Here is a 25,151-nt window from a genome sequence, read left to right on the forward strand (position 1 = left end):
TATTGCCAGCACACCCCTTTTTTGTTTCCGGCCGACTGTCCTTGTGCTGAAGTTCCGCCGGCCCCCCCCCTGAAAAAACTGGTTCGGTGCCCGCGCAGACGTCATTAATCGCATCCAGAGGCTGATGTCTTTGTGGTCCCAACGCAGCTCTTTCCGGACTGCCCTCCGTTGCCGAAACTGCTCATCATACCTCAGCCACGCAGTCCCACCATAAACCCTGTATGCTTCCCCAATAGAATCCTGATAGCAAAACAGCGCCGAACAATGTTCGGGCTGTTTTTCCCCTATAACACTTGCCATTATGGCGAACGCCTGCAGCCAATTGCTGAATGTACGTGGGATTAACCGGTATCTCCTTTTTTCCTCGTCCTCTTTTTTGGAATCGTCAGGTTTTACTCTATCTAGATTGAATTTTTCCAGAGGGAGTAAGGAAAAAATTTCCACATACTCACCTTTCCACAGCTTCTCTCTGACTTCCTGTTTCAGATGTGCTCCTAACGGCCCTTCATAACACACATATACTTCACATTTTGCAGCATCCGCAATTCTAACTATATCTTGCCTTGCGACCGTTTCACTGGCCACAGCCGTCTTGCCTGTCCCCTGCGCAACGACCGTCCCTTCCCCTTCCTTGGCTGGCACCGTGCCGGCCGCTGCAACCGCCGTCATCTCTGTTCTTACCCCTGACCCTGCATTTCCCCCCACTCCTGCTATCGGCGGGACCCAAGCTGCCGCTGGCCCCGCTGCTGTTTTGCCTGCTTGTTCAAACTTCCGAACTAGATCTTTTATTCCCTCCAAGAAGCCCAACAAACCTACCGTACCCCCGGAGGTCTCCCCTGTCCCCCCCCTTTCTGTCCCAGACCCTGACCCTCTGCTAGGCCCACTGCACTCTGGCAAACATGTTACAATAGTTGCTGACTTACCGGGCTGCATAGGTGTCGCCCCATCAGCCGATCGTCTGCCGTCCACCTCTGCTGTCCTCCCTGAACGCAGGGCCTCTTCTTCTTCTGACTCCGATCGATCGTCCGCAAGGTCCAGCACCAAATCTTCCTCCTCCGCGGACGATAGCCCACAGGGCCCGCTGGCTGTTGCTGCCTCAGGCATCCTCTCCCTCCCCCGAGCAGCGCGGCCGTGTGGCGACTTTGTGACAGCCTTACCAGGACCGGTGTGCTGTACCTAAGTCCTGGCGGCCTCTGTTTTCCCCCTTTTCTGCCCCCCCAGATCTGGGTCAGGGCGCTGTGTGTCTCCTGCCGCTGGAGGCCCGGAGCTCCGGTCTGTGGTCCCGCTCTGCATCTGTCCCCGCTCTGTCTCAGTTAGCCTGGGGGAGGGGCCAGCGCGCTCGCACTCCCCGCGTCTGCCAGGCCTCGTTGCGGCCCTGTCTTTTTCCTGCCTGGTGCTGCCTCTTCTGGGTTCCCGGGTATCTGTTCTGGGTGGGCTGCTGCTGGGGAACCGGGCCGTCCGTTTGGGAGGTGGGCCCGCTGTAGATACTCCCCGGCTCCCCCCCGCCTGCCGCCGTACCTCCGCCCGCCGCTCCGGCGAGTACCGCTCCGGAGGTCTGGTCCTGCGGGCTCTGGTGACGCTCTTGGCCTCCTGCGCAGGCGCCGCATCTGTACCCCTGAGTGCCGATCCTAACGCCGCCTGTAGCCACTCAGGCCCCCGCACTGCTGCCTCCTCTCTGAGCTGGGCCAGGATTCTTTCCACTTCTGCCATGCTGCTGCTCTCACTAAACTTTCCACCACGCTTTGGTGACTCATCCCAGGAGGGGCCCCCTTATCAAAGCTCCTACAGCCCCTCCCCCTCGGCTCTATACTCACCACCCATTAGAAAATTAGTTAAATCCCTGTTAACCCCGTCATGCCCGCCCTACGCTTATTCTCCTGCTGATATTGCTCCGGGCTTCCTTTCCTGTGCTCCAACTAGAGTATCTGTGAGGGGTTGCAGTATTGTGGCACCAGTGCCTAAGGCCCAATTATTCTGCCCCTGTTCAACCGGGACATGTAATTACAATTCTTGATCTAATATTTCACAGCAGGGCCCATTCCAGCTCCCACCAACAGTAACTGTGAGGACTTACAGTGTTGTGGCAACACCACCACCAAAGGCCCAATTTTTCTGCCCCTGTTCAACAGGTGCATGTAATTACAATTCTTGATCTAATATTTCACAGCAGGGCCCGGTTCTGCGCCCACCAAGAGTAACTGTGAGGACTTACAGTGTTGTGGCACCAGCACCACCACCACCAAAGGCCCAATTTTTCTGACCCTGTTCAACAGGGGCATGTAATTACAATTCTTGATCTAATATTTCACAGCAGAGCCTGTTCCTGCTCCCACCAAGAGTAACTGTGAGGGCTTACAGTGTTGTGGCAACATCCAACTTACAAACGACTCCTACTTGCAAACGGAAGGAGACAACAGGAAGTGAGATGAAATCTACCCCTAGGAAGGGAAATTCTCTCCTGTAAGAGTTAATATGGGAAAAACGTGTCTCCTTTCCACTGATGCTTTATCACCAATCCTTGTTTCACTAAAAACCCCAAATTGTCAAAAAACATTTGTCATTGGGACAGAAAGTGAGGTAAAATCTTCTGAAGAGGTGCACAGACAGCAAAACAAATGTCACAGGGGTGATAACCCTTCCCTATGTTGTCCAAAAAGCTTAAAAATAGATTTTTTTGGCTGGAGCTACACTTTAAAAATGTACCAGTTCAAAATTACAAACAGATTCTACTTAACAACAAACCTACAGTCCCTGTCTTGTTTGCACTGCCTGTACACTGCTATTCAGAGTATATAGGGCCTGGGGGCCCCACGCCTTTCCTCTTTTCAATTTGGGTGCGGGGTTCCCCTTAATATCCATACAAGACCCAAAGGGCCTGGTAATGGACTGGGGGGGGTACCCATGCCGTTTGTCTCACTGATTTTTCATCCATATTACCGGGACCGGACATTACATTAAAGCCGTAAGCAGTTTTAAATGACCTTTATTACTTTAAAAATGTCATGTTGTGCAGGGACTGTTCTAAGCACGGGAAACACGCGCCACTTTACAGGTATACTATAGACACCCCCCAGGTACGATATTTAAAGGAATATTTCACTTTTTTTTTTTCACTTTAAGCATCATTAAAATCACTGCTCCCGAAAAAATGGCCGTTTTTAAAACCTTTTTTTGCATTGATACATGTCCCCTGGGGCAGGACCCGGGTCCCCAAACCCTTTTTAGGACAATACCATGCAAATTAGCTTTTAAAATGAGCACTTTTGATTTCGAACGTTCAAGTACCATAGACTTCAATGGGGGTCTAACTTTTGTGCAAATTTTCGGTCCGTTCGCAGGTTCTGGTGCGAACCGAACCGGGGGGTGTTCGGCTCATCCCTACTCTAGTACAATAGTTTCATGGATAATTAAGTTGGTTAAGAAGGTGTACAGGGATAAGGGACTGGAACCCCCTCTTCAGTTGGGCTGGTTGTTTTTTGCTTCTTGGACGGCCAGAGCTGACGTATTCATCAAAACGATCTAAAGGGTAGCATCATGGTCATCCCAACATGCGTTTACGAGACATTACAGAGTAGACCCGGCAGCTTTCTCATCTGTAGAAACTGGCAGACAGGCTATCAGGCCGGCATTTGCCTATTTTAACCGCTTGCCAACCAGCCGCCGTCATTTTACTGCGGCAGGTCGGCACTATACTGTGAGCCATCGTAGCTATACGTCGGCTCGCGGGATCGGGATAGCAGGCACCCGCTGCACAGTGGGGGTGCCGATGCTCGTGGCCGACGGTCGCGATGCCTGCCTGCCATAAGCAATCGTGGGCACGAGAGGCAGACTAGGGAAGTGTGTGTGTAAACACACAAATCCCTGTTCTGTGAGGCGTGACAGATCGTGAGTTCCTATTAGCTAGGAACTACGATCTGTCATTTCCTTTAGGTCAGTCTCCTCCCCCTACAGTTAGAAACACACCTAGGGAACATAGTTAACCCCTTGATCGCCCCCTAGTGTTAACTCCTTCCCTGCCAGTGACATTTTTACAGTAATCAGTGCATTTTTATTGCACTGATCGCTGTATAAATGCTAATGGTCCCAAAAATGTGTCAAAAGTGTCCGATGTGTCCGCCATAATGTCGTAGTCCTGATAAAAATCGCAGATCACCGCCATTACTAGTAAAAAATAAATAAATAATTAAATAAATAAAAATGCTATAAATCTATCCCCTATTTTGTAGACGCTATAACTTTTGCGCAAACCAATCAATATGTGCTTATTGCGGTTTTTTTTACCAAAAATATGTAGAATACATATTGGCCTAAACTGAGAAAAAAAATAGCTTTTTTTTTAAAAAAATGGGGATATTTATTATAGCAAAAAGTACAAAATATTGTGTTTTTTTTCTAAATTGTCGCTATTTTTTCTGTTTATAGCGCAAAAAGTACAAACCGCAGAGGCGATCAAATACCACCAAAAGAAAGCTCTATTTGTAGGAAAAAAAGGACGTCAATTTTGTTTGGGTGCAGCATCGCACGACCGCGCAATTGTCAGTTAAAGCGACGCAGTGCCGAATCGCAAAAAATGGCCGGTCATTCAGCAGCCAAATCTTCCAGGGCTGAAGTGGTTCAATTATTTTTCAAATACATCTTTTACTATGCATCATCCCACCCATTTCAGCTAGTTATTTGTCAAAGGTATGCTGCCATGGAGGCACCACAAAAACAGAAAAATGTTTCATAGTTATCGTAATTTTCTTTTCCTGGTGCCTATCTATAGCAGAATACAATCCCACCTACGGTATACCATACTACGTAGAATGCTGGGAGCGCACTAATCCTTTTCTTTTATAATATTCACTGGTCCTGAGGGAGGAGCCAAGGCAGAGCTTGTCACAGGTATGCTGCCATGGATAGGCACCAGATAAAGAAAATTACGGTAAGTATAAAACAATTTTCTGTTTTTTTTTTTTTTTCAAAATGTTTTTTCGTTTCTTTAGCAAAAAAAACTGTGATGATTACACACCACCAAAAGAAAGCTCTATTTTTGTGAAAAAAAATTATAGAAATGTCATATGGTTACAGTGTTGCACGACCGTGCAATTGTCATTCAAAGTGCGACAACGATGAGGGCTAAAAGTATTGAAGTGGTTAAGTTTGTGGCTAAGTAATATGAGAATGTTCCTCCCCCATATAAATGACACTGTTCACAAAGCAGTGAAAGCACTAGTAGACAGTAGACTTCAGCAGCCTTTTGTTTAATGAAAACATGAGGACATAAACAACTTTAGTACATATTCTACACAATTTCTGCCTGCAATAGCTAATGGAATTACAGAAAATGGAGAATATTGCGATAACGTTATTTGGTTTGTGGAAATAAACTGAGTCACTCTACAAGCAATCCGGATTACGCCATGCTCAGACACATAGGAATCCTCTACGTCCTCATAAGCACAAAATGCTTCATATCAGCAGGTTAGTAAATTATATTTTGCTTTATTTTTATGTTCCAAGTCTGATATTGTTCCAGGGCCCCATCGATCCAATGTCCTCCAAGTTATATTGCTATTGTAAATCTAAAAACAGGAAGACTGTGCAATGGAAAGCAAAGGCTGCAAAAAACAAAATAATAATTTATGAAATAAAAAAATAAATAAAAGAATAAAACTTGAACTAAAGTAAGCAAAAGAAACCAAGATTCAGATTAGTTGCTCTAAACAACAGCTCTGAGATACATCCCCTCTACTTTCCATTGCTGTAGGCTCAGTTAGTCAGGGTATTAATGGGCAAACATCATCAGCACTGATGTAGAAATCATTTTGTATGGTAAACATGGTAAATGCAACATTTTTTGCTTGGAATGAAAATCACTGGGATTGAAAATCATCAACTTTGCACGTTGGGTGTGTTTTTGTTTTGTTTTTTATTTCAAATTGGGGCTATTTTTACATTTTCTGTTGTAAAGGCTTAGGCTACTTTCACAGTGAGGGAGGCGGGCGGTCGCCAGCGGTAAAGCGGCGCTATATTTAGTGCTGCTTTACCGTCATTTTAGCTGCGCAATTTGTCTGCTAGCGGGGCGGTTTTAGTGGCCGAAAAAGGGTTAAAACTTTGCGGGCGGGTTTGCAGCGCTGCCCCATTGTTTTCAATGGGGAGGGGCACTTTAGGAGCGGTAAATACACTGCTCCTATAGCGCTGCAAAGATGCGGCTTGCAGGACTTTTCTGCAAGCGCACCGCTCCAGTGTGAAAGCCTTTGGAGTGAATTGAGCGGCTCTTTCAGGGCGCTTTGCAGGCGCTATTTTTAGCACTTTAGCGCCTGCAAAGCGCCTCAGTGTGAAATGGGCCTTAAAGATATGCTTACAAATATTTGTTTGGCTCTAGCTATGTATAGATTAAGCCCTGGTTTACACCATTGCGGCTTTGAAACTGCGCTACTTCAGCGAAATTTCAAAGCCGACGATCAGTGCAATTTCATTGTGGCTTGCGACTTTATGCAAGTCAATACAAGTCGCAATGAAATTGCAGAAAAATAGTGCAGGAACCTTTTTCGAAGTCACTGCAACCTTGCTGCAAATAGGGTGTGACTTGTTTTTTTTTTTTTTTTTGAACTGTCAAATTGCATGACAAAACGCATTGGTGTGAACCAGGGCTAAAGGGAGCTGTAAGTACACACTCTTAGATTTCCTTGTTGTGCGCCACAGGATGGATTTCCTCCATCCATGATAAATAGCATGTAACAGTGCCAGAGGCCCCTAGGAAGTTCTTCTCACAGTTTTCTGGAGGTTTCTCGTGCACGCGCTGTACTGGGATAACATTGAACCAAGCTGTGCACATCGGCTGCTAGATGAGAATGACCATCACTACTGTACATTACACGTATTTAGGTTGTACCAACATTTTTTACAAACTGACAGCTGAAAGAAGATGAGCTTTTTAGAGACAAACTAATGTGAGCCTGAGTCTCTGGATTATGTACTTTAACCACTTAAAGCAGAGTTCCACCCAAAAGTGGAACTTCCGCTTTAACCACTTGCTTACAGGGCACTTAAACCCCCCTCCTATCCAGACCAATTTTCAGCTTTCAGCGCTGATGCACTTTGAATGACAATTGCACGATCATACAACACTGTACTCAAATGACATTTTTATCATTTTTTTCCCCACAAGTAGAGCTTTCTTTTGGTGGTATTTGATCACCTCTGCGGTTTTTATTTTTTGTTAAAAAAATGTAAAAAGACTGAATTTAAAAAAAAAAAAAAAAAAATTTTTTTTTTTTTTATATTTTGTTATAAAATTTTAAAAAGGGTAATTTATCTCCTTCATTGATGTACGCTGATGAGGCGGCACTGGTGGGCATGATGGGTGGCAGTGATGGGCACTGATCTGGTACATTGATAGGCAACACTGCTAGGTGGCACTGATTGGCACCACTGGTGGGCATTGATAGGTGACACTTGTGGGCATTGATAGGTGGCACTTGTAGGCACTGATAGTTGGCACTCATGGGCACTGATACGTGGCACTGGTGGGCACTGTGGGCACTGTCAGGTGGCAATGTCAGGTGGCACTGTCAGGGGGTACTGGTGGCACAATTGAGGCATTATTGCCTCCTCCTCTTCAGGACCGATGTCCCTTGCTAATAAGCCGGTGATCGGCTTTTTTTTCTCCTCGCACTGTCAGCGCGAGGAGAAAAAAAAAACGATCACAGAGCTTTTGTTTTGATCATGTGATCAGCTGTCATTGACTGACAGCTGATCACATGGTAAGGGGCCGGGACCGGCCCCTTACTTGGATCGGTGATCAACCGAGTCTCAGTGACTCGGTGATCACAGCGTGCTCGGTGCGCGCCCTGCAGGGAGCACGCAGGGCGCGTGCACAGGGGAGGCCGTCATATGACGGCTTCCCGGGAATTAAGGTCTGCGCTGTAGCCATCATTCGGCTATAGCGCGGATATCAAGCGGTTAAGCAATCCTCGCCCCCTTACATGCCACATTTGGCATGTCATTTTTTTTGGGGGGGGGGGAGTGGGTGCTTAGTTTTGAAGGGGACTCCATGTCCCACTTCCTGGTTTCGCCTACAGGCCACCTAGGCAACTCCTCCTCTCCCTCTCGGCAATCTTCTGGGACACGTGACAGGTCCCAGAAGATTGCCTGTCCACTGGGAGAGCGCAGCGCGGCTTGCGCATGCGCAGTGAAAGCCCACAATATCAATGGAGCCGCCGAGGAGAGAAGGGGGAGAGGAGGCGGGCTCTGTGCGGCCGCATCGCTGGATCATGGAACAGGTAAGTGTCTGTTTATTAAAAGTCAGCAGCTAAACTTTTTTTGTAGCTGCTGACTTTTAATAAACAAAAAAAGCCTGGAACACCGCTTTAAGGACCAGCCACCGCAGTTGTACTGAGGCAATGTGGCTGGTTACCCGTGAATCGCTGTCATTGTATGTAGGCTCGTACACGGCGCCTCAGGCGGTGCGCACGAGCCATTCAGCGGGTGGGGTGGACTCGATGTCCGCCGGCCACCCGCGATCGTTCCTGCAGTGACAGAACGGGGATCTGCCTGTGTAAACAAGGCAAATCTCCGTTCTGACAAGGGAGATCACACAGATCCTGGCTTTCTGCTAAGCAGGAAGACGGATGTTACACACATAGTGATATATTTTAAGCATTTCTTTATTTTAATTTTGATAAATATGGCTTACAGCTAGTGAAAACCCAAAATTCAGTATTTCAGAAAAGTAGAATATTACATAAAACCAATAAAAGCGGATTTCTAATACAGAATTGTTGGCCTACTGAAAAGTAGGTCCATGTACAGTATAGTATGCACTCAATACTTGGTCGGGGTTCCTTACTGCATAAATGCAGTGTGGCATGGAGACGATCAGCCTGCGGCACTGCTGAGGTGTTATGGAGGCCCAGGTTTCTTTGATAGTGGCCTTCAGCTCATCTGCATTGTTGGGTCTGGTGTCTCTCATCTTGCTCTTGACAATGTACCAGAATGTAAATGGGGGTATGGCTCTACCTTGTGGGGGGTATATAAGTGGTTGCAGTAAATACTGATAAGGATATTATAATGAATAGTATATTGACTAGTATATACCATACGCAAAGAGTGAAAAAGTGCAATAACTCATAAATGGATTAATACCATAAGTATATACCATACGCAAAGGGTGAAAAAGTGCAAAATCATAAATGGATTAATACCATAAAAAATTGTGAGTCCAAAAAAATGTGATGAAAACACCCCATACACCTATAATTCATTCACATATAATAACAAGTGTGAGATATTGGTCAGTTGCAAGAGATGACCACTAGGTGCTACTACTATATATAAACTGTGCAACTCTTGTGATGAGTCCAACGTGTTCCAGAAGTAAATGACAAATGCAATCCAATCGGAGAAATAAAGGAAAAAATAATAAAAAATAATAAATAATAAAAATAGTAAATAAAAATCCAAATGAAGTGAAAATACAAAATGCAAAAAGTCTATTCAAAAGTGGTATATTCCCAAAATGTAAATATCATGACAAAGTTCCAAGAGCTTTAGTGACTGTAGTGCCCACAGAGGAGAATATACGTGACTTCTGTGCTCCCCCTTTTGGCTCCCCACTCACCGGCTCCCAATACCCCTGCAGGGGTGACAGACACTTTAAGATCCCAATGCCGTCCTCTTGGTAGGTATCCCGTGGTTGCTGAGATATGGTATCCTCTCTCCCAGGATTTCCAGGTCACTCCTCCATATCACCTTATCACCTTACTCCACGTCCAAGAAGGGGAATCGCCAGAGGAATCCTGCACGATGTCCATTCCATGGAATGGACATCGTGCAGGATTCCTCTGGCGATTCCCATATCTCAGCAACCACGGGATACCTACCAAGCGGACGGCATTGGGATCTTAAAGTGTCTGTCACCCCTGCAGGGGTATTGGGAGCCGGTGAGTGGGGAGCCAAAAGGGGGAGCACAGAAGTCACGGATATTCTCCTCTGTGGGCACTACAGTCACTAAAGCTCTTGGAACTTTGTCATGATATTTACATTTTGGGAATATACCACTTTTGAATAGACTTTTTGCATTTTGTATTTTCACTTCATTTGGATTTTTATTTACTATTTTTATTATTTATTATTTTTTATTATTTTTTCCTTTATTTCTCCGATTGGATTGCATTTGTCATTTACTTCTGGAACACGTTGGACTCATCACAAGAGTTGCACAGTTTATATATAGTAGTAGCACCTAGTGGTCATCACTTGCAACTGACCAATATCTCACACTTGTTATTATATGTGAATGAATTATATGTGTATGGGGTGTTTTCATCACATTTTTTTGGACTCACAATTTTTTATGGTATTAATCCATTTATGAGTTTGCACTTTAACACCCTTTGCGTATGGTATATACTTATGGTATTAATCCATTTATGAGTTATTGCACTTTTTCACTCTTTGCGTATGGTATATACTAGTCAATATACTATTCATTATAATATCCTTATCAGTATTTACTGCAACCACTTATATACCCCCCACAAGGTAGCGTCATACCCCCATTTACATTCTGGTACATACGTTAGCCCTCTTTGAGGGCTTAACTAGGGGAGGCAGCACACCTTCTCCTTAGCTATTTCTCTCTTTTCTTGCTATCTCTCCTTACTGACCTCTTTTCCCTCATCTTTTCTCTCTCTTTAGTGGGGTATACACCCCCTTGTTTCTTTCATCCCCACCTCTCCCCCCCCCCCCCCCCCGACCTCTTTCTTCTTCTTCTTTTTCTTCCTCTTCTCTCTCCTTTGTTCTCTGTCCTAAGCGCAGAGATTTCGTGGCTTTGCTCTTGACAATACCCCACAAATTTAGGTCAGGCAAGTTTGCTGGCCAAACATGCACAGTGATACCATGATCATTAAACCGGGTATTGGTACTTTTGGCAGTGTGGGCAGGTGCCAAGTGCTGCTGGAAAATTAAATCAGTATCTCCTTAAAGCTGGTCAGCAGAGGGAATCTTGAAGTACCCTTGAATTTCCTGGTAGAAGGCTGCGCTGACTTTGGACTTGATAAAACACAGTGGACCAACACCAGAAGATGACATGGCTCCCCAAATCATCACCGACTGTGGAAACGTCACACTATACCTCATGTAATTAGAATTCTGTGCCTCCCCACTCTTCCTCCAGACTATGGGACCTTGATTTCCAAATGAAATGCAAACTTTTTCACAGTCTGTGATGATTTGGGGAGCCATGTCATCTGCTGGTGTTGGTCCATTGTGTTTTATCAAGTCCAAAGTAAAAGAAAGAAATGCTTGAAATATATCTCTCTGTGTGTAACGCATCTATATAAAATATGAGTTTCACTTTTTGAATTGAATTACTGAAATAAATTAACTTTTTGATGATATTCTAATTTTATGAGATGGACCTGTATTGTGAGAGGCAGAAACTCATTGCTGGAAGAACCCTTAGCAACCTCTGGAGGAAACCAAGGGTTCCATGGTTTCCCTGGTTTAGAAAATCTGATCAAGCTACGAGTCGGTAGATCAGGTTTTTTTTTTTTCTTTCAGACATGACTGCTTCTTGGAGGGGGGAGGCCTGAGAACTTTCAGTGGACTGAACAAATGAAATATGAGATGCAACATCTGCTCACGCTATATGCTGTTAACCGCTTAAGCCCCGGACCATTTCGCTGGCCAAAGACAAGAGCACTTTTTTGCGATTCGGCACTGCGTCGCTTTAACTGACAATTGCGCGGTCGTGCAACGTGGCTCCCAAACAACATTGATGTCCTTTTTTTCCCCACAAACAGAGCTTTCTTTTGGTGGTATTTAATCACCTCTGCGGTTTTTATTTTTTTTAAAAACAAAAAATAGCAACAATTTTGAAAAAAATGCATTATTTTTTACTTTTTGCTATAATAAATATCCCCCAAAAATATATATATAAAAACATTTTTTTTCCCTCAGTTTATGCTGATATGTATTCTTCTACATATTTTTGGTAAAAAAAAATCGCAATAAGCGTTTGATTGGTTTGCGCAAAAGTTATCGCGTCTACAAAATAGGGGATAGTTTTATGGTATTTTTATAAATAATTTTTTTTTTACTAGTAATAGCAGCGATCTGCGATTTTTTTTTTTTTTTTTTTTTTTTTTTTTTTTTATCGTGACTGCGACATTATGGCGGACACATCGGACAATTTTGACACATTTTTGGGACCATTGTAATTTTTACAGCTATCAGTGCTATAAAATTGCACTGATTACTATAAAAAGGACACTGGCAGTTAAGGGGTTAACCACTAGGGGCTAGGAAAGGGTTAAGTGTGCCCTAGGGAGTGATTCTAACTGTTAGGGGGCATGGCTACGAGTGACACGTCACTGATCACCGCTTCCGATCACAGGGAGCTGTGATCAGTGACTGTGTCACTAGGCAGAACGGGGAGATGCTTGTTTACATTAGCATCTCCCAGTTCTTCCTCTCCGTGAGACGATCGCGGGTATCCCCGCAGACATCCAGTCCGCGGGACCCGCGATCCGACTCACGGAGCTCCCGGCGGGCGTGCGCACCCGCAAGCTGTCTCTTAAAGGGTAATGTACAGGTACGTGATTCCACACATAGAGCAGCTATTCCCCCCCTTTAGCGAGATGCGTCTCTTGTGCTGTTGTGTCCTCCTTTCACCAAAATCTTCCTCCGCCGATGCCCCCCCAACTCCTTTCACCTCTGCCGCTGTAATCTTCTGGTGCAGTGGAGGTTAACAGGGCTAAGAGACAGTGACAGGCACAAGTCAAAAGTGGCCATCTATGCCTTCCCTTTTTATTGCTCCATTCATAGAAGCCCTTACTACAGCCTCCATGAATGAAACCTGATTTATGAGTGGAGGGGTAAGATCTATCAATCAACTGCTTGTCCTCTAGAGATCCTCTCTAGCTGTTCTTTGAGGTTCCACATATGGGATATAGATTCAGTTATTGAAGGATCATTATACCCCCTGCGACCCCCAATATGGATGCTTTGTAGGGTGCAACCAATGCAGTTATTTGTTACTTATGTAGTTAAGTGCTAGTTGAACTTTAGGTGCAGAGCTTCCCTCCCAGCCATCCTTTCTCAACAACCATCTACAAAATGACCTCCTCCTCCTCCCTTCCCCTTCCCAGCTCTTTCTGCACTTTCTCACACCTAAACACTCTACAGGCCAAAGTCTTGCGGATTGCTGTCACCTCAAACATTCTAGTATCCCATGAATGCAAGACCCTAAAACTTGGATATAGAGGTCCAAGTGCGGGCATAAAAGCAGTTACTTTGATTAAATACGTGGCTTCAATTATTATGCAAAATGTACAGCATTTGTTATACTTATAACAAGACTATAAAAAATGTCATGCTTCACACAGTATTATATAACACAGTTCCCTTTCCCTCACCAGTTAAAACCACATGTACAATGTGATTCACTCACTAAAGAGGAAAAGGCCACATGTGCTTAGACAAGGGCAGCACTCAGTCCCCTATACTTGGTAGAACAAAAAAAAAGAAAAGATTTGCCCATGAGACTTTAACCACTTGAGTTCCAGGCCATAGCCGAATGACGGCTACAGCACGGACCTCAATTTCCGGGAGGCCGTCACGGGATGTCCTCCCCTGTACACGCGCACCGCGCACACCCTGCAGGGCGCGCGGTGAGCGCGCTGTAATCACCGAGTCACGGAGACTCGGATGATCACAGATCCGAGTAAGGGGCCGATCCCGCCTCCTTACCATGTGATCAGCTGTCAGCCAATGACAGCTGATCACATGATGTAAACAAAAGCTCGGTATTCGGTTTCTTTTTCTCCTCACGCTGAAAAAAGCCGATTACCAGCTTATGTTAAAGGGACATGGGTCCCGAAGAGGAAGGAGGCACATATGCCTCATCTGAGCCTGGCAGTGCCATCTGTCAATACCACCTGGCAGTGCCACCTATGAATGTCCACAAGTGCCACCTATCAATGCCCACCAGTGGCGCCAATCAGTGCCACCTAGCAGTGCTGCCATTATTGCCACCCATCAGTGCCCATCACTGCCACCCATCAGTGCCCATCACTGCCACCTATCTGTGCCCATCAGTGCCACCTCATCAGCGTACATCAATGAAGGAGAAAAATTACCTGTTTGCAAAATTTTATAACAAAATATAAAAAATATATAACATTTTTTTTTTTTAAATTCGGTCTTTTTCAATTTTTTTAACAGAAAATAAAAACCGCAGAGGTGATCAAATACCACCAAAATAAAGCTCTATTTGTGGGGAAAAATGATAAAAATGTCATCTGTGTACAGTGTTGTATGATCGCGCAATTGTCATTCAAAGTGCGACAGCACTAAAAGCTGAAAATTGGTCTGGACAGGAGGGGGGTTTAAGTGCTCAGTAAGCAAGTGGATAATGAGTGGTGCCGAATGAAGTAACTAGGTGCTATAAAAATACTAAATTTATTTGAAATTGCATACAAAAACACACATTTTGACATTGAATATGTCATCATAAAACCATATCTCAGTATGCATATATATTTAATAATGATGTATAGACAATATTGCAGAGGCACTTCAATTCATATATTCATAGAGCAGTAGCCTCTACGCATTATGTGGAACAGCGCCCACTCCCTCAGCAGACAGCCAAGATTGGATTTGTGTATATCTGTGGGAAGACCATGTTACGAACAATAAGGTTATAATATAATTTTCACTTTGGGACTGCTCAAAGTAAAATTAAAGTAGGTCCACTAATATGCAAAAAGCATATTTACACATCAGTTGAAACATCAAAAAAAAAGATGCAAAATAAGCACCAACAATTAAGTATATCAGCGGCCCCAGCAATGTGCAGAAGCCTCCACAAACAGGAGCTGATGGCGGCTGGTAAATCCAGGGCCAGGACATGCAACGAGGGCAAAAGAAAGAAGCCCTAATCGAGTGAAAGGTGCCAGAAAAAAAAAAGGCTCAAGTTCAATAAGGTGAGAAATAGTCCATATGGAAGGTGAGTGAGGATCGGACCAGTGGGATAAATGGTAGCAAAAGGATATACATAGATAAAAAGGTCTAAGAGTATACAAATGAATGAGTGAATTTAAAATATGATAATGATGTGAAATGATAGAAAGGAAAGTAAAATGAGGCTATATAGAAGTGATAATAATTACTATACCTTGTAAGTAATAGTTTCACTAAAACTGGAGAGTGCAAACTCTGGTGCAGCTGTGCATGGTAGCCAATCAGCTTCCTCAATAAAGGTTTGACAAAAAAACCCTGGAAGCCAACTGGTTTCTTTGCAGAGCTGCACCAGATTTTGCACTCTCCAGTTTTAATTAATGAACTCCAATATGTTAATCGCACCGACTAGGAGCATACCCAGATGTTATAATTGAGCTGACTGCAATACCACAGATTAGTATAGGATATTAAATAATAAATACATTTTAGATTCCTCTGGAAAAACAGTGTGAATATTCTGACTCCGATTGTTGTGAAGCGACTATCCCTTGTGAGACCTCTATGCCTGGCCTGTATAAGATATAATTACTGAGGACAATCCTCATCAGATAGTTTGAACTCACCAAATACCGATTCCATCCACAAGATGCTTTTATTCTGAACATCAGGTTACAGCAGATTACAGGATACAAATAGATGAACGGATTGTGGTATTTATGCGGTCAAGAGATGATACTGTCTGTAGCTTACTTATGTAGAATACATGTGCCGTTGTTACATGTGGCCTGTTAAGCTGTCTCCATTACACAGGAAGTACAAACTCAGGAAGAAGGGTGGAGCATTACACAGAAAGGAAGTGTGTCATAAATCAGGCAAAGAAATAACAAATAGGCGCATTACCACAAAGGGTCACAAGGTGGCAGCATGTAACTAAACATAACGTCCATAGAAAATGGTTAGAGAAACTATATATATATATATATATATATATATATATATATATATATATATATATATATATATATATATATATATATATATATATATTCTATGCCCTGTTGGGGCAGCACACTCCCCGTCTATATATATATATATCAGAAGGGTAGTGATGCAACTGCAAATAACAACAGTGTAATTTGCTGGATGTCTTGAAGACCTGAAAGACATTAAAAGAACATGCATATAATGCAATAACAATGACTCTTAAATTCAAGGCTTCAAGATATGTCAACTTAAGTCCAAGACACTTTCTTCTTGAAGTCGCAAGTAGGATCCAGCAGTGTAGGCAAACAAGTTCATTCTCCAAAGGATAAGAGCAGAATAAGTTCCGTGAAAGGTCTGATGAAGGTCTTTACAGTCCCTTGTCTTGAAACCTTCACCCCCAGCCTGCATACCTTACCGTCCTCACTAGGAACGCTCTTTACAATAAGTCCCATGGGTCATTCGATTCTTTCAGCTTGCTGCAGTCCTTAAGCAGAACAAGATCTCCAACTTGTATGTTAGGGTTCAGACGTTGCCATTTCCTGCGTCCATGCAGAGTAGAAAGATACTCCATCTTCCAATGATTCCAGAAGCAGTTGGCGAGGTGTTGTACTCTCTTCCACTGGTCATAGCACAGGTTTCCTGCTTTGAAGTTTCCAGGTAGAACAGGAACAGACCCAAGCTTCTGGGTAAGAAGAGTAGCTTGAGTAAGGATAGTTGGGGTCTCTGGATCTTTGGACACTGGAACAAGTGGTCTTGAATTGATTATGGCAGATGCCTCTGCCAGGAAGGTGGTTAGAATCTCGTGGGTAAGTCTTGTGGAATTAAAGTCCATAAGCATAGAATCCAATATTTTACGTGTGATACCTATCATTCTCTCCCATGAGCCACCCATGTGGGAGGAATGAGGAGGATTGAAAATCCATGTACAGCCTTTTTCATCTAAAAGGTCTTGGATTGGCCTAGAGTTGAGCTGTAACTCTCGACAGGCTCCAACGAAATTAGTTCCACAGTCAGATCTTAGTGTCTTGACTGGTCCTCTGATGGCTAGGTTTCGTCTTAAAGCATTGCTGAAACTTGATGCATCCATAGATTCTATTACTTCAATGTGTACTGCATGCACACTCATGCAAGTGAACAGCACTGCCCATCGTTTGCTATTTGCTTGGCCACCTCGAGTTCTGTGGGCTGTTACCATCTATGGCCCAAAGACATCCAGACCAACATGAGTGAAAGGTGGGTCAGTACTTAACCTGTCAACTGGCAAATCTGACATTTGCTGTTGCTGGTGTTTCCCTCTCAGTTTCCGGCACTGAACACAGCTGTGTAGTGTAGCTGTGATCTGTCTTTTTGCTCCTATAATCCAAGGGCCTGCAGCTCTTATGGCACCCTCTGTGAAGTGTCTACCTTGGTGCTTAACCCCTTCATGGTAGTGCCGTATGAGCAAAGTGGTGATGTGATGGCGAGCAGGTATAATGAGAGGATTCTGTTCTTGCTCACTCAACTCAGCCTTGTTTAAACGTCCACCAACCCTTAACATACCATGATTGTCAATGAATGGATTCAGGTTGGCAATTGGGCTGTTTTTGCAATGTCCCTCTTGTCATGGATACATTTAATTTCTGAGCCAAAGACACTCTGTTGTACACTGCGTATTATGATCTGTTCACCTTCAGCAATGTCTTTTGCAGAAAGAAGCTTTTGGCACACGTGTCAACCTTGACAGTGAGCATCTGTGGGCTTTGTGTGGAAGCAATCTGCAATATGAACTAACCTTGCGATGGTGTATACCAACCTTCTCCACTTGGAGAAACGTCCAAAGCGTTGGGAGCCCAAGGCGAGTCTTTGTTCAGTTCTGGTGATGAGGGTTTTAACTTCAGGACGAATCTCTGGATCCTTGTCAGGTTCCAGAAGACTGAAGACATCAGCTGTGGTTTCTTCTGGATGATCCAGCAGGAATTCAGGCCCAGTTAACCAAGAAGAATTTGCAAAGAAACTTGCAGACACTGGCCTGGTGGCATGATTTGCAGGGTTGATTTCAGATGGAACATAATGCCATTGTTCAGGTTTAGATGATCTCCTGATTCTCTCTCTACACGGTTGCTGACATAGAAATGTTTAGTCTGGTTGTATATGTAGCCCAGAACAACTTTGCTGTCTGTGTAGAATCTGACGTCATCTATCTGAACGTCTAGCTCACGCAGTATGAAATCTGCTATTTCTACGGCTAGCACAGTCCCACAAAGTTCAAGCCTGGGAATCGTGTGTAGCGCTGGTAGATTTTCAATCTACCGCTTATATGTAAATTTAGTGGGTCGTCTGTTCTGTATATAGTTCAGATTAAATCTATGGCTAAATTAGCTTCTGTTCCAACTTTGGTTGTGTTGCGTGCAGTTCCACTCCGTCGCCTGTAGATGTCTGTGTCACTACAGACCAGAGCTGGAAAGCAACAGGCTGAGGTGTATTGAGTGCTCTTCTTTCCCAGAAGTAACTCGGCAGAGGTTGTCCCCTGCGATGCATTCTGGGAAAGGGTATTTAAGGGACAGATGCCATTTTTCTTGGTCTCTTTCTTTCCACCTGCTGGCCCTCCTAGCCGACAGGTATGTGCTAGGAGTCCTACCTCGTGGTCCTCCGGGCCGGAGGACTGCATTGCTGCAGCGTGTGGGTGGGCCCAGAAGTCTGTCTGCTACTACTGCAGGGATGGCCCTGTGCTGTCTGTCCTGCGGGAAGAAGCCGGACAATTGAGAAGATCCAGGGGAGGACCCGTCTTGGAAGGATCATGCAGAGTGCTGGTCTGGAGAGGGGCCTGGTGACTCAATTGGAGGATGCATCTTAAGTCAACCTAACACATAGTACTGCCGGGTCACCTTAAAGGTTCTGGTACTGTGTTGCTGTTCATTTAAAACTACTACGTCCTGTGGCAGAGGATCGTGCAGTTACATCTGTTCTTCTCAAGTCTGTGGCAGAGACTTTTCTTGTTCGTGCTACGCTCCAGCTGCTAGATCAGTGAGAGAGGCCTATCCGGGTGGGCAAAAGATTAAATCTGGGTCTGAAGGAATACTCGTCCTTAAGATATTCAAGTACTCAAAGATCAAAACCAGAAAAGGTATTTTAACTTCCCTGAAACTCCCTCTCTACCTCTTTCCTGCTACTTTTTTCGTTTATCTCCCATTAAAGCATTGGAAAAAGCACTTAAGTGACTGGTTCATACGTTGTGAATACAAAGTTCAACATGGATTCTAGGTTCCTGATGTGGTGAAAATACAGGTAATGGGTAGCGGCAACAGCCCAATCAAAATCAGAAGCTCCTAATGGAGTTAGTGCTACATGTGTGTTCAGGCTTAGGTGCTAACTTAGCTTTCCTAAACAGAAACCCTATGTGGGCTTGATTAGAAGAATCTCTTACCTTGAGGTAAGCGACAGCTGCTAAGGCCTCAGTAGATGCATCTGAGAACATGTGAAGCTCTTTCCTCTGACTTGTGGCAAGGGAGGCAGAAGTGTAGCAGCGTGGTATACAAATTCCATCTAAGGCATGTAGAGATTGTTTCCAGGACTCCCACTTTGAAAGCTGGTCTATTGGTAGTGGAGCATCCCAATCTTTAATAGTCTGTGAGAGCTGTCTAAGTAAGGATTTACCTTGTATGGTGATGGGAGCTATGAATCCCAATGGATCGTATAGGCTGTTCACTACTGACAGAACACCGCGTTTGGTAAATGGCTTGTCTGCAGAGCTGACTTGAAAACCGTAGGTGTCTTTTAATAAGTCCCACCGTAGGCCCAGACTTCCCTGTACAGGCGGTGTGTCCATTCCCAGATTCAAGTCTTTAAACCCTGTGGCATGATCACCAGGTTGAAAGGCTTTCATAACAGCAACACTATTTGAGGCAATCTTGTGTAGTCTGAGGTTAGCCTTGGAAAGCATACCTTGTGTCCTTGGTAGCAGATCTATGGCTTCTTCGTCTGTAGGTAAAGATTTAAGTCCGTCGTCCACATAGCAGTCTCGCTCGACGAAGTGTCGAGCATCCTCGCCATACTCCTTTTCTCCATGAAGGGCAGTCCTTCGTAAACCGTATGTTGCAACAGCGGGTGAGGGACTATTTCCGAAAACATGCTGGTTCGGCGTGATCATTGTCAAAGATCCTTTTCATAAAGGTGATGAAATGGTCCTTCATTTCAAGCCTGTTCTTTAGTGTTCGTTGAAGTGAGTTGAATCTGGATAGAGCCTGTTCACGATTGGTTGGGAGTTTAACCCTTGCCGCACGAAGAGGTAATGGTTCAACCCAGCTGTTAGACTCATCCTGGAAGAACTCTTTGTCCATTATTTTGATTAACTCTCTGTCTTCGACTGACAAGGATATTTTGTTGTCATCGCTTGTAGTACAAAACACTGTGGTACTTAGGTTGTCATCACAAAGGTTGGTGACATCAGGTACTTGGATGATGTCTAGAGGCTTCTCTGTTACTTCGTAATGGCGAGGGCACTGTTTGAAGTGGGATGCACGTCCGTTTCCTAACAAGTAAGTTTTGAAGGAGTGGATCTCGGATGACGTGCGCATACTATCCAAGCATACGTTGCCCACGATTACCCAGCCTAGGTCAAGTTTTTGTGCGTAAGGGGCATCATCAGGACCATTGCACTGCTTGCGTACTTTGAGAATGTCTCTTCCTAGCAAAATCAAGATTTCAGCATTCATGTCCATTGTAGGAATTTCATTAACAAGGTGTCTCAAGTGAGGATAGTGATATGCAGCCTCTGGAGTAAGAATTTCTTCCCTTTCGTCTGGTATCTGGTCACACTCGACTAATGTTGGTAGGGGTATGCCCTCTCCCTTATTGATATGAGAGACCATGAACCCATCGGCCCTTCTGCCGAATGTCTCTTCACGACCAGAACAGGTTCTGAGAGTATACGATGATGCGTGTCCCTCTATACCATAGATTTCAAAGAATTTAGGCTTAACCAGGGATCTGTTTCTCTGTTCATCTATTATGGCATACATCCTAATGGCTTCCTCAGGTTGACTCTTTGGGTATATCTTGACTAGGCATATCTTAGCACAGCATTTGTGATCTAAGCCTTCTCCACAGACTTCTGTGCATGAAGAAGAAACGTTGGCTGTGGCTGGAGCATGACCTTGTTGCTCCCTGCCATGACTTGAGACAGGGCTGGAGGTAGGAGGCTGCTGTGAATTATCTGAGGGTGGGCCTGGATGCATAGCTGTAACATGTCTGTCGCTACTGCATTCTGTGCACTTGATGACAACTTTACAGTCTTTAGCAAAATGTCCATAACAAGCACAGCACCTGTAGCATATTCCAAGTTTCTGAAGAATCTCCCTGCGCTCTTGTAACGTCTTTGGATTAAATGTTCATGAAGTAGTGAACAGAGATGGTGTAGTAATGGACAAACGAATCAGTGCTCATCAGTGTCCATATAAAACTTTATAAATTAATTAACAGTCAGTCTCACAGAACTCTCACCTCATACACTGTAATAAATCGCATGATTGAATGGATATAATTCTCCACCGCTCCCCTTTGGTTCTTTTTCCAGCTCACATGCACTTCAAGAGGGGTTAGGAGTACCTTCTCCAGCTGTAAGTGCCTCTACTCAGCCATCCCAATGCATCGTCAGATCTTGGTGACGTCTAACCATCTCCTGATATTTCCCATAATTCACATATGAACACTGGGGAACAAGGGCAGGAAGTTTTGTTGCATTCTTTTCACTTATTCCCAAGTCCCCCTGAATTGGGGCGGCCAGCAGAGGAGATGACTTTCTTCAGGCTGACTAATCTCGGGTATCAGGCTCCTCTGCTGGCCGCCCGAAAGAACCAAAGGGGAGCGGTGGAGAATTTTATATCCATTCAATCATGCGATTTATTACAGTGTATGAGGTGAGAGTTCTGTGAGACTGACTGTTCGGGAATTAATTTATAAAGTTTTATATGGACAGTGTTCACTACTTCATAAACATTTATTCCTCCTGTATTCACCATTCTCCGTGGAAGACGAGAAAATATTAACTTTCTGTTCCTTATAGTGAACTATTTTTAACGTGTTCATATATGTATTTTTCTTGCATTTTTTTGCACATGCGATTTTTTTTTTTTTTTTTTGCACATCCATTGATTTTTCCCACTTTTTTGCACATGTATTGGACACTTGTTTTCACCTGTTACTTTTTTTAATGTCCCTTGTTGCAACTTTTTTTCAGTTTTTTCAACCTTATATTTGAGGTTTTCACCATTCCCATAGGTTGCACATTGCACTTTGTGTTTTAAGAATATTTGCTAGTCTGCTCGAGATCACTTTATATATTTTATTTATTGATCACTGATGAACCTGCAAAAATATGCGAATGGAGGAAAAGATACGTTATAGTCTCTTTTGTACCTTGAGCCTTGTTGTGCCCATTTCTCTTGCAGGCCATATGGCAGTTTAGACACCACTGGATTGACACCATGAGCAGTGTCCAGGAAGCTTAGTCCAGGTAGACGTGGGTCTGTCTTTGCCAGCTCCAGCTCCATGAGAAGATCACTCAGATCTTGGAGCTTGTGATAGTCTTTGTTCCCCATTTTTGGGAAGTTTTGTAGTCTCTTTAATAGAGCGCTTTCTAAGGCTTCAGAGCTACCATAGGCTTGCTCAAGTCTTGCCCATGCAGCAACAAGACCTGCATCTGTGTGGTCAACATGCACTGTTCTCAGTCTTTTAACACGATCTGCAGATTCTGGCCCCAGCCACTTTATGAGCAAATCAAGTTCCTCCTTGGTAGTAAGGTTCAAATCGGCAATGGCAGCTTTGAAGGTTGATCTCCAGGCCCTGTAGCTCTCTGGACAGTCGTCAAACCTTGAAAGGGTAGTGTTAATGAGCTCACAGCGTACCATATATCTGGCAAAGTCATTCAAGTCTGATCTCTCACTCTTCGGTGCCAAAGTAAATTGTGGAACCCCTCGGGTGTGAAAGTTCTCTGGTGAAGTAGGGTGAGGTTTACCAGGATGAAATGATGTTGCAAGAGCGTTTAACTGTGGTGTAGTCCCTAAGGCTTGTGCTGGCTGTGGCTTGAGCTGCGGCTTGTCACTGGAAGTCACCTTGTTGTCAGCAAGAGGTGATGTGGTTTGCTGCCTAGATGCACTTGTGTTGTAGACTTGAAGAGGCTCAGGCATTTGGAGCTGAGAGGTCTCTGTGTTGAGAGTCAGAACAGTGTTGATAGTAAGATGTACAGGAGATAACTCTGTATCATTGCAAGTATTATGCTTTAGTATATATTCACTGGTGCGTTCAACTGGGTCTTGCAGTTCCGCTGGTATGGACCAGTCTGAGTTAGCACTTTCTCCCATTATTTGGTCGCGGACTCTCAGCCTTGCTAGGGCAGCTGCTTCCTCCTTTTCCATTTGCAGAATCTTTAATTGGGAATCTGCCTTTGCCTTTTGTGTTTCTATTTCTGCTTCCTTTCTGGTAAAGGAGCTTTGCACTTTTTTTGCTTCCAGATTTGCCCAGGCCCCTATTAGCTTGTCGCTTAATGTTGAACTTCTGGAGCAAGAGGATCTAGAAGAACGTGCAGTGTGCATGGTTGATGTGGATCTGTGAGATCTGGTCTCCTGCAGTTGAGCAATGCGGAGTTCTGCCTTACACTGGGCATTTTGCACTAAGAGATCCCTTTGTTGGTTTAGTGCATCAGCCCTTGTCAGTTCTGCTGAAGAGTCCTCTATGTTACAGTCCTGCAAGAAAGCTGTGTATTTTGCAAACAGCCGCTGGTAGCGTTCATACGCGGCAGATAAGCAATCTATAGAGTCTCTTAGTTTAGCTGGTTGATCATTAAAGTGTGACAAAACTGACATGCAGTGTGAAGTTCTGTCCCATAAGACTGACAAATTGCTGGAGAACTCATCTCTAGTGGTTCCATAGTTTTCTCTGAGTTTCTGTGTAGGTTTTATTGTATGTTTGGGTCTTACACTCTGTTTGGCAATATCTGCAGAATCTGCTCCCTGTACATCTGCGGGTTCAGAGGCATGATGAATCTGCACTGGTTCAGCCACAAAAGGGTGCTCAGAGTCTTGTCTAGACATTTTTCAAGAAATAATACTGTCTCTTTAACCACTTCAGCCCCGGAAGGTTTTACCCCCTTCCTGACCAGAGCACTTTTTACAATTCGGCATTGCGTCGCTTTAACTGCTAATTGCGCGGTCATGCAATGCTGTACCCAAACAAAATTTGCGTCCTTTTCTTCCCACAAATAGAGCTTTCTTTTGATGGTATTTGATCACCTCTGCCGTTTTTATTTTTTGCGCTATAAACGGAAAAAGACCGAAAATTTTGAAAAAAAATGATATTTTCTACTTTTTGTTATAAAAAAAATCCAATAAACTCAATTTTAGTCATACATTTAGGCCAAAATGTATTCGGCCACATGTCTTTGGTAAAAAAAAATGTCAATAAGCGTATATTTATTGGTTTGCGCAAAAGTTATAGCGTCTACAAACTAGGGTACATTTTCTGGAATTTACACAGCTTTTATTTTATGACTGCCTATGTCATTTCATGAGGTGCTAAAATGGCAGGGCAGTACAAAACCCCCCCAAATGACCCCATTTTGGAAAGTAGACACCCCAAGGAAATTGCTGAGAGGCATGTTGAACCCATTGAATATTTATTTTTTTTGTCCCAAGTGATTGAATAATGACAAAAAAAAAAAAAAATTACAAAAAGTTGTCACTAAATGATATATTGCTCACACAGGCCATGCGCATATGTGGAATTGCACCCCAAAATACATTTAGCTGCTTCTCCTGAGTACGGGGATACCACATGTGTGGGACTTTTTGGGAGCCTAGCCGCGTACGGGGCCCCAAAAACCAAGCACCGCCTTCAGGATTTCAAAGGGCATAAATTTTTGATTTCACTCCTCACTACCTATCACAGTTTTGAAGGCCATAAAATGCCAAGATGGCACAAACCCCCCCCAAATGACCCCATTTTGGAAAGTAGACACCCCAAGCTATTTGCTGAGAGGCATGTTGAGTCCATGGAATATTTTATTTTTTGACACAAGTTGCGGGAAAGTGACAATTTTTTTTTTTTTTTTTTTTTTTTTTGCACAAAGTTGTCACAAAATGATATATTGCTCAAACATGCCATGGGCATATGTGGAATTACACCCCAAAATACATTCTGCTGCTTCTCCTGAGTACGGGGATACCACATGTGTGGGACTTTTT

The 25,151-nt window shown here is 44.0% G+C and overlaps 1 protein-coding gene across 2 annotated transcripts in view; it reads left to right on the forward strand.

The window, feature by feature from the left end:
* The first annotated feature begins 5,165 nt into the window (after positions 1–5,165).
* The window catches only part of LOC141117019 (SLAM family member 9-like), a 202,549-nt gene continuing 182,563 nt past the window's right edge, over positions 5,166–25,151 (forward strand). For both annotated transcript variants that reach the window (XM_073609590.1, XM_073609589.1), the window contains exon 1: positions 5,166–5,463. In XM_073609590.1, the coding sequence (XP_073465691.1) occupies positions 5,403–5,463 (61 nt within the window). In that variant the 5' untranslated portion in view covers positions 5,166–5,402. The remainder of the gene's footprint in view (positions 5,464–25,151) is intronic.

This window comes from Aquarana catesbeiana, linkage group LG13 (genome assembly GCF_042186555.1).
Source record: "Aquarana catesbeiana isolate 2022-GZ linkage group LG13, ASM4218655v1, whole genome shotgun sequence".
Lineage (NCBI taxonomy): Eukaryota > Metazoa > Chordata > Amphibia > Anura > Ranidae > Aquarana > Aquarana catesbeiana.